The following is a 16,109-nucleotide window of genomic DNA, read 5'->3' on the forward strand; positions in this document are numbered from 1 at the left end:
ACTAATTGTGGCTTTGAGAAACTTAATCTATCTGAATCTCATTTGTATGTATATGAGGGGGTACCCATCAAAATGGATTTTTTTTTTCCAAAACTATGTATTTACTTTTTTTTTTTTTGGCAAAATAACCTCATCACTTTCAAAGTATTCTCCATTACACTTAATACATTTGCCAAACTTGCAATTCCATTCTTGGGAACATTTTTCAAACTCATCTGCTTGGATGGCTGACAGCACCTCCCTCGTTTTGTTGTTGTTGTTGTTGTTGTTTTTCACCTCTTCTACGTTGTCTAATCTCTGTCTTTTCATGTCCATCTTCATTCTCCGAAACAAAAATACGTCATACCGTTTTTGCCAAAAACTGGTGCACTAAGATGGCCACATGAGCAGGTGCATTATTATGGTGTCAAAACCAGTCCCCCATCGGCCACAAATCAGGCCTTTTTGGTCACACGCTATGCAATCTTTTCAGAACCTCTAAATAGAACGTTTGATTAACAGTCTGACCTGGTGGAACGAACTCCAAATGTACATCGAGTCAACATTTTCATCCATTCGGGAAGTTGATGGACATCTAGAATGAGGTTTATCTTCAATCAACATTTCACCATTTTAAAATTGTTTTTTTGGGGCGGTTCTTATAGCTCTTATAACAATCCATCCATCAATTGTATCAGTCACCTTTGTGCATATGTTGCCATCATCATTTAAGTGTCATTTCTTTCTACTTGAGCCCTTAGTACCAGCTCCCCTTTCTTCCCCTCACTTCCCCACTCCCACCCTCATGAACCCTTGATAAATGATGGTTATTTCCATATCTTACACCATCCGCTGTCTCCCTTCACCCACATTTCTGTTGTTTGTTCCCCTGGGGCGGGGGGAGGTTGTATGTTGGTCATTGTCATCAGTTCCTCCTTTCTCCCCCTTCTCTCCCCACCTTCCTCCTACCCTCATGGTATCGCTACTCCCATTACTGTTCCTGAGGGATTTATCTGTCCTGGATTCCGTGTGTCCAGATCTCTTATCTGTACTAATGTACATACTCCAGTCTAGCCGTATTTGTAAGGTAGAACTGGGGTCATGATAGTTAGGGGGAGGAAACATTAAAGAAGTAGAGGAATGTTGTGTGCTTCATTGGTGCTATACTACACCTTGGCTGACTCATTCTTTCCGTGTGACCCTTCTGTGAGGGATGTCCAATTGTCTACAGATGAACTTGGGGTCTCCACCCCAACCCTCCTCATTCACATTGATATGATTGTTTCTTTTGGGTTTTCTGATGCCTGACACATGATCCCCTTGATACCTTGTGATCACACAGGTTGGTGTGCTTCTTCCATGTGGGCTTTGTTGTTTCCCTGCTATATGGCCCCTTGTTTAACTTCAAGCCTTTAAGATCCCAGACACTATATCACCTAATAGTGGGGCACCATCAGCTTTCTTCACCACATTAGCTTATGCACCCGTTTTGTCTTCAGTGATCCTGTAGGGAAGATGAGCATCACAGAATGCAGGTTATTAGAACAAAGAGTACATGCATTGAGTGAGGGCTTGAGTAGAGGCCCAATGTCTGTGTGCTACCTTAATACTTAACATACATGTGCATAGACCTATATCCTTATAATTATATATGAATATATTTACATATATATGCCTATATGTATACCTTTATACATGTCTTTTGCCTCCTAATTCTTTGCTGTATTTCCTTTTACTTTCCTGTTGTCTCATGATCGACCTTCATTGGCTCTCCCTCCATAATTCCTCTTGACTACATTGCAGTTGAATCAAACCCCACCAAGCATTCTATACTCTCCTTGTCATCGATTTTAAATCAATGAGACTAGCTGTGAAATTCCCCTGTCCCCTTGTTATTCCCCTGTCCATAAGTTTGTTAGCTCCTCCCTCCCATTTCCCCCACCTCCTCATCTCCCATGTCCCCCCTGGAACTGTTGATCCTGTTGTTTTCTCCTCAGGATTATTCATTCTGCTTATCTTATATAGATAGACATGGGGGTGGGGGGGAGAAGAAGTCTTAAAAAGATGGAAAAGAGCAGCAGCAGCAGCAGCCTGTCTGCTGACCCCTTTGAGGGTCTAATGAGGGGCCAAGACCTGCCTTCTGCGTCAGAAGTCTATTTTCGAGATTCCTTGAGAATTGCGTTGCTTTGCTCCCCTTGCTGCTCTGTTGTGCTCCCTTCGTGTTTTGACCTGGTGTGTGTGGGGGTCAGACCAGGCACAGTTCCTGTACTGTGTCTCCAATGCTGCCCTCCATAGCACTGTGGGCCAGTGAGGGGATGTCTTGTGGTGGGGCTGGCCCTGTGGTCCTCTCTGTGCATTGGTTTCTCCCGCAGGAATGTCGTCCTGGAGGCTTGGTGGGCCAGGATGCTCTTCTCTCTCTCTCTCAGTTTATCCCATGTGGTCTGTTACCACTCTACCTGGGTTGTATTTTCAGCACTGTCCTCTGTAGTGCATTCTTCTGGGGAGGGGGTTGACTTGCTGGGCTTGGGGTGGGCCCTGTCTTACTTTGCTGCCTCATGCTGGTATGGTGCCCTCAAGGTTTGGTGCAACAGGTTAGGTCTGGTCCCTCTCTGTGGAGACATAAACCATACCCTCCCCTTGGGCAGGTTTGTGCCCTGTTCCCCCACTATCCACATCCTATTTTTACCCCTTTTCCTCTCCTTTTTAGTTGGCTGCCGTGTGCATCCCTGGGTTGGACATTTCAACTTTTTTGAAATGAGAAAACCACACATACACGTGAGTTTTTCCCATAACGGTGTCCTTGTAACCTGTGTTCAACATCACAACAGTTTTGGCAGCACTTTTCCCCAGGTAGGAAACTAAAATTCACAGCTATTCTCTTAAACTGGCCATCACAAAAAATGAAGTTTGAGTGGAACTGTTTTTAAGAAAAACTTCACTATGACCAGAGAGAACCTTCCCAGACGATGCCACTGGGTGCACTAACTCAGAGTGAGTTGCTAGATGTTCACCTAGCAGGAAAAATGCGTACTACAAAAGGTTTGCCCAGCGAAGCTTTTGGGGTTCTTTTGGGGGGAACCGCCTCATGTATGCTTTCATCCTTGGACATTGAACAGGAAGACTGAAGAAACATAGATGCACTTGAACTACAGTGTTGGCAAAGAACATTGAAAGTACCATGGCTGCCAAAAGAACAAACCTATCTGTCTTGGAAGAAGTACAGCCAGATTGTTCCTTAGAAGCCTTGTACTTTGGACATGTTATTAAGAGATGGCAGGGCCTGAAGAAGGACATCATGCTTGGTAGAGGGAAGGGCAGTGAAAAAAAGGAAGGCCCTTGACAAGATGGATGGACACAGTGGCTGTACCAATGGGCTCGAACATGAGAACAATCATGAAGATGGAGCAGGACTGGGTGGTGTTTCCTTAGGGTGCCTACCACCACCACCAGCAAATGCATGCAAAATAGTTGCACATTGTATCACTCAGTGTTCAATAAGGAAACAAACTATTCCTATATTCCAAGTAAAGAAGTGTTTAATGCAATGAATTTGTTACAAAGTGTGTTGGTAATTGAGATAGTTTATGGTGCCAGCCTGGCCAATAAACATGAGTGGGATTAATTGAAGGGCGGAGAGATAAATGGCTCGGTGAGCCTCACCTTTCTTGTCTCTTGCTCTTTGCTCATTGGACCAGTGTGCGGCTGCCTTGCTTGTTCTGTGCCTCAATTTACAGGCTACACTACCTGTGGGACGCCTAGCTTGTGGACTGTGTTGCTGTAAGTTGAGGTCCCTTTAAGACTACACGATTTAAATTTACATCTCTGGAGCTGAGGACTGACAGTTGGTGACCTGCCTTGCTATTTGCTGCTGTGCTGATATAGGGTAGCTCTCTCTACAGAGGAAGTACTGGCAGCCCTCAAGACTTGAAGGACTGCTAGTGTCTCGTGGCTCTCTCACGGGAGTGAGTTGCACTGAGTCATTTGTACTGCTTTATAATTTAACTGTTCATTTCTTGTATTATTTATCTATCTGTATATAATTTAACAGTTCATTTCTTGTGTTATATATCTAACTATCTTTATAAATAAATATATAAGATTATTAGCAATCTGGTTTTATCTCTCTAGAGAACCCTGTCTAACAGTAATGCAGAGAAGCATAAAGGCTATGCTGAGATCAAAATGCTACCAACAATGTTAGTTTAGAAGAGCAGAAGGTGGCAGAAATCTTATTGCTCGAGAATTAAGAAGCTGAAGCCACCAAATGGAATTGGAACTTTGGACACAAGGCGCTTAGAGAATGCAAACAGGTGAAGGTCTTGCAAACCACTGCTGGTGTCACTGGGGCTTATAACATTGATATGGCCAGAACCACCTTGGCAGGGACCACTGCCACGGATATTGCCAGTGGCACAGCCAGAAGCAGAAAAGGGTTTCCCCTCCTCCCACCTTCAAAATCTGCTGACAAGGGAGTCTGAGAAATGTGGTTTTCAGCTCTGGTATATTTAATCTTTCCTGGTAGAGGAGAGACATGCAAGAATGGCAGTGGAGATGAGTGACAGCAGGCTGTTTCTGCCGCATGTATTCCTCATAAGTCTTGGTTGCAAGTGATAAAACCCAACTCAAATAGGCATACATAAAAATGAATTTATTGATTAATATCAATGAAAAATTCAGGGGTGGACGTTGCCTTCGGGCAGAGTTAATGCCGGTGTTACAATGATGTTATCAGGAATCTCTTAGCTTTGCTTCCGTTCGCTTTCCTTCACGGTGGCAAGATGTTCACCCCTTTGTGTTCTGTAAGCTCCCTTGCCCAAAGGTCCGAGAACCTTCCTGGAGGCAGAAGGAGGTAGGCTTTCATCTCCTCAGATTGAGTCGTGTGCCCATTTCTGAATTGATCACTTTGACTCTGATCAACTAATCTTGGGGAGAGCCCATTACTGAAGTTGGTGTGCGCCTGGATTGATTCCCATCTAAGCAAGTTTTTAAAGTAAATAGACATCTTGCTACCAATGATTGCTGGGCAGGGAAAAACAATAGTGGTGATAATAGATACCAACAGTGGGATCATATTTGTCTTGAGGTTTTTCTTGTTCCCTATTCAACACTCCCTTTCTTCCTCAGCTAAAATCTCAAACTCACTGCCATTAAGTCAACTCATAGCAACCTTTATAGGGCAGGGTAGAACTGCTATGAATCTGGGGTGTACCTGTGTATGGGAACACAAAACCTTGTCTTTCTCCCATTCTTCAGCTAAAGATCTTGAAACCTTGATATTATTAAAAAGAGCACCTCAATCACTTGCCCCTACCTTTTTGCCCAACTACTTTGCCTACATCTTCATTCTCATCCCGTTCTCTACTCTCTATAAGTTGTGTCCAATATCAACCCTTGATCCCAACTCCCTCTAGGATTTCACCCTGTCTCTCATTTTCTATTTTATTTTCAAGCTCATCTTTCTACCGCTTTCGTTTTTACAGTATACACCCATGTTCAACTTGTGTCCATTAAACAACAAAAGACAAAAGTAAACCTTTACCCTCGCACACTCTGACAGCAAAGCCCCAAACTCAAGGCTCTTGAGCTGTCCTCCCCTCATGGGGACCCTACTCCAGGAAAGAACTATGACTCCTAGCGTTTTAATATAATGCTTTATTGAGTTATTGGTGAATATTTACACAGCAAACCTGGTTTCCCTTTTGACAACGTCTACACAAATGGTTCAGCAAATTAAGTTTTATTTTTCACAATACTCTCTTTAGTTGTGCTCAGTTTGTTGCTCCTTAGGGAGCAACCTTAGGGTTTTCACTAACTGATTATTTTGGTAAGCGGATCACCAGGCCTTTCTTCCATGGTGCTTTCGAGTGGACTTACATTTCCAATATTTCATTTAGCAGCTGAGCGCATTAGGAATTGGTACCACTCAGGGAGGAGAGCCCTGGTGCCTTAGCACCAGATGAGCTCCTATCAGCAACTCACAGGGGCAGTTCTACCCTGTCCTCTAGGGGCACTATGAGTCGTCATCACTCGAAGGCAGTGAGGTTTTTTGTTTGTTTTTTTTTCTTTTTTAACATTTTATTAGGGGCTCATACAACTGTTATCCCAATCCATACACACATCAATTGTGTAAAGCGCATTTGTACATCGTTTCTCAAAACATTTTCTCTCCATTTAAACCCCCGACATTAGGTCCTCATTTTTCCCCTCCCTCCCCGCTCCCCCCTCCCGCATGAGCCCTTGATAGTTTATAAATGGGTATTTTGTCATATCTTGCCCTGTCCGACGTCTCCCTTCATCCACTTTTTGGTTGTCTGTCCCCCAGGGAGGAGGTCACACACAGTTCCATGTAATCGGTTCCCTCTTTCCTACCCATTCTCCCTTTACCCTCCCTGTTTCGCCACTCACACCACTGGTCCTATAGGGCTCCTCCGTCCTGGATTCCCTGTATTTTCAGTTCCTATCTGTACCAGTGTACCTCCTCTGGTCTAGCCAGTCTTGCAAGATAGAATTCGAGTCATGGTAGTGGGAGCGGGGAGGAAACCCTTAGGAACTAGAGGAAGGTTGTATTTCTCATCATTATTACATCGCACCCTGACTGGCTCATCTCCTCCCCGAGACCCCTCTGCAAGGGGATCTCCAGTGGCCTACTAATGTGCTTTGGATCTCCACTCTGCACTCCCCCCATCATTCACTATGGTAAGATTTTTTGTTCTGATGATGCCTTACACCTGATCCCTTCGACACTTCATGGTTGCATAGGCTGGTGTGCTTCTTCCATGTGGGCTTTGTTGCTTCTGAGCTAGATGGCCGCTTGATTACCTTCAAGCCTTTAAGACCCCAGACGCTATACTTTTTGATAGCCGGGCACCATCAGCTTTCTTCACCACATTTGCTTATGCACCCATTTGTCTTCAGTGTCAGTGAGTTTTTGGACCACTCAGGGATTCCCTTCATTCTTTAGCTACTGTGTATTCTTTGCCCAAAACGTATCAAAAGGAAGTTCTGTATTTATTTATTCTATGAGGATAAATAAAATACTATTGTTACTAGTATTTTACAGTTGATACATGCATGGGTTTATTCCAAACAGAACATGTTTAACGTTGTCTCTGTGACAAGGGGATGGTCGCAGACATGTCCTTTCAGTGATATTCTTGCCTTAGTCTTGTTGTTGTTGTTGTGTATAACAGAACAAAGCAATGCCTGGTCCTGCCCTATCCTCCTGTGTGATCCCATTGTTGCAACCTCTGTGTCAATACATCTCCTGCAGGGTCTTCTTTTCCTTTCCGTCCCCTCTGCTTTATCTAGTAGGAGACCACTTTCTGGGGACTGTTCCCTCCTAATAACACGTCCAATGTACGTGAGATGGAGTCTCGCCATCTTTGCCTCCAAGGAGCTCTCTGGCTGTAATTCTTCCAGGACAGACTTGTTGGTTCTGTGGCAGTCCGTGGTGCTCTCAATATTCATTGCCAGCACCACAATGCAAATGCCTCAATTCTTCTTTGGTCCTTTTTAGTCAATGTCCACCTTTCTCCTGCAGATGAGGCCACTGGAAAAACCATGGCATGGGTGTGGTGCACCCTAGTCCTCAAAGTAAGATTCTTGCTTTTCAACCATTTAAAAAGGTCTCGTGCCACAGATTTACCTAATGCAATTCGTCTTTGATCTCTTCATTGCTGCTTCCATGAGCACTGACTGTGGACCCAAGAAGATGAAACACTAGACAACCTCAATCTTTTCTCCATTTATTCTCACGCTACCTACTGGTCCAGTTGGGAGGATTTTGTCTTTCTACATATTGAGTTGTAAACCACACTGAAGGCTGTGATCCTTGATCTTCATCAGCAAGTGCTTCAAGTCCTCACTTTTTAGCAGATAAGGTTGTGTCATTTGCATATCAGGTTGATAATAAGAATGCCTTCAAACCTGATGCCGCATTCTTCTTTATATACTCTAGCTTCTCTGATCATTTGCTCAGCATATGGATTGAATACGGTGAGAGAATACAACGCTTGTGCACACCTCTCTTGATTTTAAACTATGCTGTAGTCCCTTGTTCTGTTCACACAACTGCCTCTTGACTCGTGTTCAGTTTCTCCCAGGAGCACAATGACATGTTCTGGAATTCCCAATCTTCTCAAGACTACCCAAAGTTTGTTATGATCCACAGAGTCAGATTCCATTGCATAGTCAATAAAACACAAATAAACAGCTTTCTGGTATGGTCTACTCTTAGCCGAGATCCATCTGATGTCAGCCATGGTACCCCTTGTTCCATGTCCTCTTCTGAATCCAGCCTGAACCGCTGGCAGCTCCCTGTCAATGTATTGCTGCAACCATTTTGGGATGATCTTGAGCAAAATTTTACTTATGTGTGATATCAATGATATTGTTCTATAATCTACACATTCTGTTGGGTCACTTTTTTTTTTTGAATGGGTACAAATATGGATCCCTTCCCATCCGTTGGCCAAGTAGCTGTCTTCCAAATTTCTTGGCACAGATGAGTGAGTTGCTTGCAGGGCTTCATCAGCTTGTTGAAACATTTTAATTGGCATTCCATCATTTCCTGGAGGCTTGTTGGACTTCTTCCTGCCCTATTATTGGTTCATGACCATATACTACCTCTTGAAATGGTGGAATGTTACTTTTAGTACGGTGACTGTATATTTCTTCATCTTTTTTTGGTGCTCCCTGCCTATGGAAGTATATATAAAGATTGCCTATAAATCTTTCAATATTGTGTCTTGAAGCTTGTGTTAGTCTGGGTGGACTAGAGAAACAAATTCATAAACACTTAAGTGTATAAGAAAGAACTTTATATAAAAGAGTAATTATATATTAATAAAACATCCCAGTCCAGTCCAATCCAGTCCATAAGTCCAATATTACTCCATATGCTGATACTAGTCCATAAATTCCTCTTTAGATTCACGCAGCCATGCAATGATGCTGAATAAGGAAGTTCGCAGGCCAATTGGTGGAAAGTCTTGTGAATCCAGTGGTGGTGGAAACATCTGAGTGCTGGTATGGGTCTCCATGTGGCTCCTCCAGCTCCAGGGCTCTGGCTCCATCAGTGTAGCTCCATGTGGGTTGTTCACCACAATGTCTTGCAGGGAGAGAGAGTATCTGGCCTCCAGTGAGCTATTTATCTCTTTTGCATCGGCCAATGAGGTCATCAAGCTGCAACCTGATTGACAGGCTGACCCCCCACCCTTTCTCCCTTAATAATCTCAAAATGACACCAGATTATGTAACTACCACAAAGCTTGACCTTTTTTCTTGAATTCTTTCAGTTTCAGATATGCTGAGTATGTTCTTTCTTCTTGCTTTTCTAACTCTAGTTCTTTGCACATTTCATTATATTTATTTTGTTTTGTCTTCTTGAACTGCCCTTTGAAATTTTCCGTTCAGATCTTTTCCTCATTTCTTTCATTTGCCTTAGTCTTTCTTCTTAGGGTGCCTTAAAAATAAAAAGGTGCGATAAAAAGGATGGCTTCCCAAGGGATGCTAGGCCAGTTAAATTCAAGGCAGAGAGGTCCGCTCAGGGGTTGCGGTGACTGCTCCCCCCGCGCCCCCATCTTCTTTGTTTCAAAGGGGCATTCTTGATAGATTTTCTTGAAGGACACAGGATGACCTTGGGAGCTTATTAGGAAGAAATTTTAAGAAAACTGAAAACTGCATTGGTGAGAAAAGGCTAGGAAAGTTGTGCTAAATAATTTTTTCCTTTCCCCCGATCGTGACAATGCACCAGCTCATTCTTCTAAGGTAGCCAAGGTTTCCTAGGGAATCTGAAGCCATTCATCCTACAGCTGTAGTCTTGTTCCTCCAGGTCTCCTTTTGTTCCTAAAACGCAAAGAATATTTAAAAGGAGCATGATTTGGATCTTTCAAGGATGCCAAAACTGCCATTTCGATAATTGTGTACATCAAAAACTGCAGCATTCTTTAGCCCTTCAGAAGTGTATAAATGTATCAGGAGGCTATGCCAAGAAACAATACCTTCACATTTGGATAGTTTTGTTTGATAAAAGTTTCTATGAGTTTGAAGCAAATTTTTAAAAATCTTTTTATTTGGGCTCATACAATTCTTATAAAAATCCATACATACATCAATTGTGTAAAAGCACACTTATGCATTTGTTGCCCTCATCCTTCTCAAAACATGCTTTCCACTTGGGTTCCTGGAATTAGCTCCTCATTTTCCTTTTCCCCCTCCCCTTCGTACCCACAACTCCCTCCCTCATGAACCCTTAATAATTTATAAATTATTATTTTATCTTATCTTACACTGCCCGGCATCTCCCTTCACCCACCCTTCTGTTGCCCATCCCACAGACAGGAGGTTATATGTAGATGCTTGTGATCAATTCCTCCTTCCCTCCCGGTATCGCCACTCTCACCGCTGGTCTTGAGGGGCTCATCTGTCCTAGATTCCCTGTATTTCCAGTTCCCATCTGTACCGCTGTGCATCCTTTGGTCTAACCAGGTTTGCAAGGTAGAATTGGGATCATAATAGTTTGGGGGAGGAAGCATTTAAGAACTAGAGGAAGGTTGTGAGTTTCATTATTGCTATACTGAACCCTGAGTGACTCATTTCCTCCCCACTACCCCTCTGCAAGGTATGTTCAGTTGTCTACAGATGGGCATTGGGTCCCCATCACGTGCTACCCTCATTCACGATTATATGATTCCGCCCCCCCCCCCAACCCCCGCCTTTGGTGCTTGAAGCCTGGGCCCTTCGGCCCTTCATGATCACACATGTTGGTGTGCTGCTTCCATGTGGGCTTTGCTGCTTCTGGGCTAGATGGCTACTTGTTTACTTTCAAGCCTTTAAGTCCCCAGATGCTATGGGTCTTGATAGCCAGGCACCATGATGGTTTTTGTTCTTTGGTGTCTGCTACCTGATCCCTTCAACACCTCGTGTTCACACAGGCTTGTGTGCTTCTTTTCTGTGGGCTTTGTTGCTTCTGAGCTAGATGGCTGCTTGTTTGTCTTCAATCCTTTAAGACCCCAGACACTATATCTTTTGATAGCCAGGCACCATCAGCTTTCTTCACGACATTTGTTTATGCACACGTCTGTCTTCAGCGATCATGTTGGGAAGGTGGGTATCATGAAATGCTTAACTGAGCAAGGGCCTCTTGTATTAAGGGAATGCGCATGAGGAGGCCCAATGTCCACCTGCCACCCTACTACTAAACCTATAAATATGTGCACCTAGGTCCATTTCCCCCATAATCTTAAATATATTTACATATGTACGTGTCTGTATTTAGGCTGAGTTTGAAGCAAATTTTTACTTCCCCTTGTACTCTATCATTTTCCTTTTATTCAATTCCTTGCATTGTGGCTTCTGCCTCCATTTTCTGCTGATACAGATCTTATTATGGGGATCCATGACATCCATGCTGCCAAATTCAACATGACCTTCTCTGCCCTGACTTTATAGGAAATCTTTTTCCATTGGAGGCTGTTGACCACTTCTCCTCCTTGAAAGTCTTTCTCCCCTTGGATTCCTTCCATGGCATAACTCTCTGGAGTCTCCTCTTACCCTTCTGGTCCTTCTCAACTTTCTTCTTGACCGTCTCTTCCTCTGCTGGTTCCCTCAGTGTTGGCGTTTCCAAGTTTAATCCTCAGCTCTCCTGTTATGCTAGTCTCTTTCTCAGTTATGCATTAGAAACAAGCCCTGTTGAAGAAGGGTGTTAAGGAAGTCCTTGCTAGGTCTAGCAACTGACTTATAAACTTCATTTCTTACAATATGTGGGGAAACTTTGCTCCTTACAAATTTTCCAATGGAAAATAACCAACTAGAAGAAAAGGGATTGAGTAAATAGAACACAAGAAAAATTACAATATAAAGCCATATTTATATGTGGTTGGTGGTGAAGACTGATTTTGGTGCAAAAGTGTATTTGCCATTTTTAATAGGGATGAAAAGGGTACTTTTCCTGGAGGGGGCTGAGCCCCAGATTCGTAGTTATGCTGCCCTCATGGGCCTGATGGTACTGGAAGGTAACTTCAAGGTCAGTGGTTCAAACCCACCAGTCACTCTGAGGGAGAAAGATGAGTACCTGCTCCTATGAAGATTTACAGCCTGGGAAACCCAATATAGGGTCACCACAAATTGGAATCAACTTGATGGGAGGGAGTTGGTGGGGGTCAAACTAAATAGCATAACACCATTCCTCCTGGAAACAGTGACTCTGGATCGATTTGTCTCCAAGGAAGCCCCATCAATGGCCATTGAGTCGATTCCAACTCCTCTTTCTCCTTTGGAGCAGCTGGTGAGCTTGAACTGTTGATCTTGCCGTCCAATGCTTCTTCAAGGTAGAGGGACCCACAATTGGCTCTTAGATTATTTGTTGCTCCCACACTATAAAGAATATCAGAAGGGAAAGGGAGAGCAATAGAGAAAGGATGGGTAAAGGGCATAGCCTACTGGTCAGGAGTTTTTAAAAACCCAAGAGGAGATTAGGCATTCAAGAACACTGTAGGCATATAAAAAAATGAGAAGGAAGGTGTACCAGTGAACTATAGACATTATTTTTTGCATCCTAGTTAGACCCTATATCTTACCTCATGCTTCTGCCCATCTGAAGACATTTTACTGAAAATTATAGCCTTGTTGCTCAATGGGGCTGAGAAAACAAGTATTCAGTTGAGCTAACAGTCAATTGATAGTATTTCTGGATGGTTTTTCATTCACTTAAGCAAAAACATGGAAGTCATCCTTTTCTTTACACTTCCATAGTCAGTCACTCAATTGATCGATGACTTCCGTAAATTCTCACCTTCTGACTATTTCTTAAATATGTGCACTTCTTTCTATCCCGACTCTCACCACGCTAGTCCAAGCCATAGTTATCTACCTCCTAGACTGTCTCAACTGCTCCATAATTGGCCTCCATACTTCCAATTGTGCCTGCTTCTGATCTCTTCTTCACTCAGCAGTCAAAGGGGATCTTATAAAATGCAGGGGTGAACACATCACCCTTGCTGGAAATCCTTCAGTGGGTTTCCATTGTCCTTAAAATAGAAGTCCCTTTATTTTAAAACACAAAACCAAAGCAAACCCTTTGCCAGAAATGTAGGTCCACTTTGATTTGTACCTATCCATCTGTTATAGTTAGCATTTGTGCCAACTTGGCTGGACCAGGATTCTCAATGGTTTGGTAGTTAAGATCTAGTAATCCCGCATGATTTAACCTAGCACAATGTAATCAAGTCCATAATGGGATCTACTAGGAACAGAACATCAGTTGTAAGACTATTAGAGTGGGCTGCAACACCCTTACTCAGGTCACAGTACTGATGCAGTCACTTGAAAGATTTCTGCTGGAGTGTGCCTAGTTTTCTATATAAGTAGACACTGTTGGAACTCATGTTTGCATTTTGTGGGGTCCAGATCCTGCATCTGACTCCTCAACATCTGGCTCTTTGCATATGAGTCAATGGCTTGCCATATTGCCTGCTGATCCTGGAAGCCATCAGAGGCCTGCCATCTGACCTGCTGATCTTGGATTCATGACCTCTGTAACCATCAGCTTGTGGCCTTCCTGCCAATCTTGAGTTTGTCAGCTACTCAAGTTGGGAGAAGCCTGCAGCTTGACATCTGACCCACAGACACACAACTTGCCTGGACTTGGACTTGACTATTTCTACAACTGTGTGAGCTATTTTCTTGATATACATTTCTCTCGACATATACTTAAATAAACATCACTATTTTGCTTCTCTAGACAAGCCAGCCTAAGACACCACCTGATCTGCTCATCCTATGTCATCACTGTGCATCATCACACCCTTACTGGCCTTCTTGTTTTACTCCTTAGGCATGGAGTAATAGCCTCCTTTGCTGGTTGATCCCTCATTCTTCACCTCACCACCCTCACTTAAGTATCACTTCCTAGTGAAAACACTCCAGATCTCCCAGGGCCAAAGTAAGCCCACTTACATAACACTTAGTATATTTCCTTTTAGAGACTTGTCACATTTCTAATGGCAGGTTGAACATCTATTTTCCCTGTTGAATCTCAAATTTCAAGCAGGCAAGAACAAGAGTTTGTTTTGGGGATGTGTTTCAAGTACCAAGGACAGTGCCTTATATGCTAAGAAATACCCTTGAAGAGAGCCAGTGACTGGGCCCCCTTTTTTCTGAGGAACAATTCCCACTCCATTTTCTTCAGGACCCAGGTCAGATGTTATCGCTTCCAAGTTGGATATCAAACAGATCAAATTCATCTTTTAATCCTAAGGGCCTAGTTTGGGACCATGGATTGTTAATTGTTGACTTGATGAATGTATGAAAGTTCATTATAGGGTTCTGTCTACTGGTGTATACATTTGTGATTTTCCATGTCAAAAGGGTGAAGTATTTATGACCTCAAGTCCAGTGAAGGTATAGTCAAAGATGACCTTGAAGTTTCTAGCCTGGAGAAATGGATAGCCTTTCCATTCATGGACTATGTGTGTTGGAAAAGGTTCTCTTGGCCTCAGTGAAACACTGTAGATGAATAAAATAGCATGAAATAATGAATTCTGGTTTGAACATCTTTAATATTAGATGGTCGGAGAACATCTCCAGTCTGTTGCTCAACACTTTAGCAGGTTCAGTAAATTAAGATCTGCTTCAGACACAATAGTCTTTCTTCACCTGGCAACAGAGAAAGGAGAGTCAAGAACAGGAGGAACATATGGAATGCATGCCTAATCCGTGAACAACTGCTGCTTCTTTTGGCACGAGACAAAAAACACTGGAGGGTACCTAACTAACACTGAACATTTTGATCAAAGATTCCATAGGAGAATCCTGATCAAAAGGGGGATGGTGCAGAACAGAATTAAGAATTCTTACAGACTTCTTGGAACTATGGAAGGTTAGTGAATTCCTGAACCGATTGCCCTGAGATTATCTTTACACCTTATACCAAAAATATCCCCTTTAGCATTCTTAAAGCAATTAAGTTTAGCTTACCTAGTACACAAAAGTCTGCCCTGAGCATTCTTGGTCTTTTAAGAACTATCTATATGGGATCAAATTGATAACAGAAGCTGGGAAGATTAGGGGTCAGCAAGTTTGTGTTAGCGAGGCAGGATCAACTCAGAAAAGGAGGGTGAGGACGGTGGCACAACTTGCCACCATCACTGTGGTCAGTGCCACTGAACTGTCATTGTGGACACTGTTGAAGTGGTATTATGTTTTCCTTCGCAACAACAACAACAACAAATACAATTTAGGATGGGAAAACCCAAACGGAAAGAACCTGCCTGAGAGCAATGAGCCTTTTAGAGAAAGTCTGGATGGGAACGTTCCCCTCACACGGTTGGAGGCCTCTGGGATCTCTCCCACCAGCTAGGGGACTGGCAACAAATCAGCAACCACATCCTTCCCTCCTTCTGGCTTTTCACCTTCTCCCTCTCCTTGACTTTCTTCCCTCTTGCGGGGTTTCTACCAGGGAGAGCGCTGAGTGGGTGCCCCATTGTCTTTCAAGGATAGTGAAGAAGACACCGCTGGGTGCGTCTCATTTCCCCCGCTTTGTGTGACTGCGGGCAAGTTGCTTTACCTTTCGGAAGCTCAGCAGCTGCCCCTGGGGGGTGAAAAAAATGAGGATAATAATAGCAGCGCCTTCAGAGGGCTGCTGTGAGGATGAGCGCACGTCAAGGGTTTAGCACAGAGACGGCACGGGGTAAGTGGTCACTACCGACGAGCCATCACTGTCCCTAACAGGGTGTCCTCCTTGCCTCCGCACAGGGCGCCAGGGAGGGGAGCTGCCCGGGCAGCGCAGCGCGGGGCGCCTCCTGCGAGCCCCTCCCGGCGGCGCCAGCGCGCCCCCCGCAGCTCCCCTCCAGCCTCGGGCGCGGGGCTCTGCAGGCTGCGGGGCAGGGCCCTGCGGGGCGCGCACGGTGAGTCGGGGGAATCCTCCTGGAAGGGGGTGCCCGGCGGGGCTGGGGTCCGGGAGGCTGGGCAGAGCCCCGTGTCCCGGGGAGCAGAGTGCAGGGCTGTCCCCCGGCAAGGGAGGGCCGGGGCCTGGCGACTTCGGGGGGCCCAGGACCCCGGAGGGCGGGGAGCCGGGTGCATCTGCCTTCCCGCAGGCTGCGGCAAGGGCCGCCCTCGAGGGGCTCGCGCCC

General features: G+C 44.3%; 1 protein-coding gene across 1 annotated transcript in view; it reads left to right on the plus strand.

Annotated features, from left to right (window-relative positions):
* Positions 1-15,526: 15,526 nt before the first annotated feature.
* APBB1 (amyloid beta precursor protein binding family B member 1) overlaps positions 15,527-16,109 on the plus strand; it is a 26,670-nt gene continuing 26,087 nt past the window's right edge. Inside the window, exon 1 of the mRNA XM_045290533.1 lies at positions 15,527-15,667. Coding sequence (XP_045146468.1) covers positions 15,628-15,667 — 40 coding nt within the window. The 5' untranslated portion in view covers positions 15,527-15,627. The remainder of the gene's footprint in view (positions 15,668-16,109) is intronic.

Source organism: Echinops telfairi, unplaced genomic scaffold (genome assembly GCF_000313985.2).
Source record: "Echinops telfairi isolate 266 unplaced genomic scaffold, ASM31398v2 ScPeMD7_41;HRSCAF=154, whole genome shotgun sequence".
Lineage (NCBI taxonomy): Eukaryota > Metazoa > Chordata > Mammalia > Afrosoricida > Tenrecidae > Echinops > Echinops telfairi.